The 720-nt window shown below is 31.9% G+C and overlaps 1 protein-coding gene across 1 annotated transcript in view; it reads right to left on the bottom strand.

Moving 5' to 3' along the window:
• Positions 1–720, bottom strand: part of LOC102677007 (voltage-dependent calcium channel type A subunit alpha-1) — a 123,349-nt gene that overhangs the window by 37,683 nt on the left and 84,946 nt on the right. The window contains 3 exon segments of the mRNA XM_031509983.1: positions 315–321; positions 475–601; positions 686–720. The exon segment at positions 686–720 is cut by the window's right edge and continues 1 nt beyond it. Of these exon segments, the coding sequence (XP_031365843.1) occupies positions 315–321; positions 475–601; positions 686–720 (169 nt within the window).

The following is a 720-nucleotide window of genomic DNA, read 5'->3' as shown; positions in this document are numbered from 1 at the left end:
TACTCTGCGATCAGGCAATGTTTTGCTTTATTCGTGTTTCATTTTTTTTTTTTTTTTCTTAGGGCAATTCTTGGAAAGATGAACCACTTTTCCTTTTTTTTTTAAAAGATTATACTCGAGATGAATCGGAATTTTATTACATGGATGTAGATATAAAATGAGTGAATCCTCATAGAGAGAAATATTCCAAGATTTATTGTTGATTTATTTTCTATTCACCTTCTAGTTTTTTATATTATATAAATATTTATATAAATATAATGAACATATTATCTGACATTTGGTGCTTTTGTATTTATACAAACTCAGAAAGCCTCTCCTCTTACAAAGTTTTATCCAAGAGCAATTTAATTACAAAAACAAACTTTCATCACAAAATAGGGAATTAAATTAAAATTGGAACAAAAGCAATTGTTCAAAACTCGTTCAAGTGGCCCATTATTCCTTAGGATTTACGTTACATCAAGGAACAACTTACGGATTCGTAGGGGACAGTATAAACATGGAGGAGTATGGCAGCATTGGTTTTGGTCCCGTGTCATCGTCTTCATCCTGCTTTTTCTCTTCTTCGGATGACTGTTTCCCACCTTTACCGTCTTTGCTGAAATTCGACGACAATTTACATTCCAAATATATATTTTTTTTACAGTATTAATTCGAAAGGAAGGATGATGATGAAACTTACAAATTCTGGTTCGGACTCGGAGGGCAGATTTCTAC

This window comes from Apis dorsata, unplaced genomic scaffold (genome assembly GCF_000469605.1).
Source record: "Apis dorsata unplaced genomic scaffold, Apis dorsata 1.3 scaffold_196, whole genome shotgun sequence".
NCBI lineage: Eukaryota > Metazoa > Arthropoda > Insecta > Hymenoptera > Apidae > Apis > Apis dorsata.
Note: the sequence above shows the minus strand (reverse complement) of the source record. Positions and strands in the feature narration are given on the sequence as shown.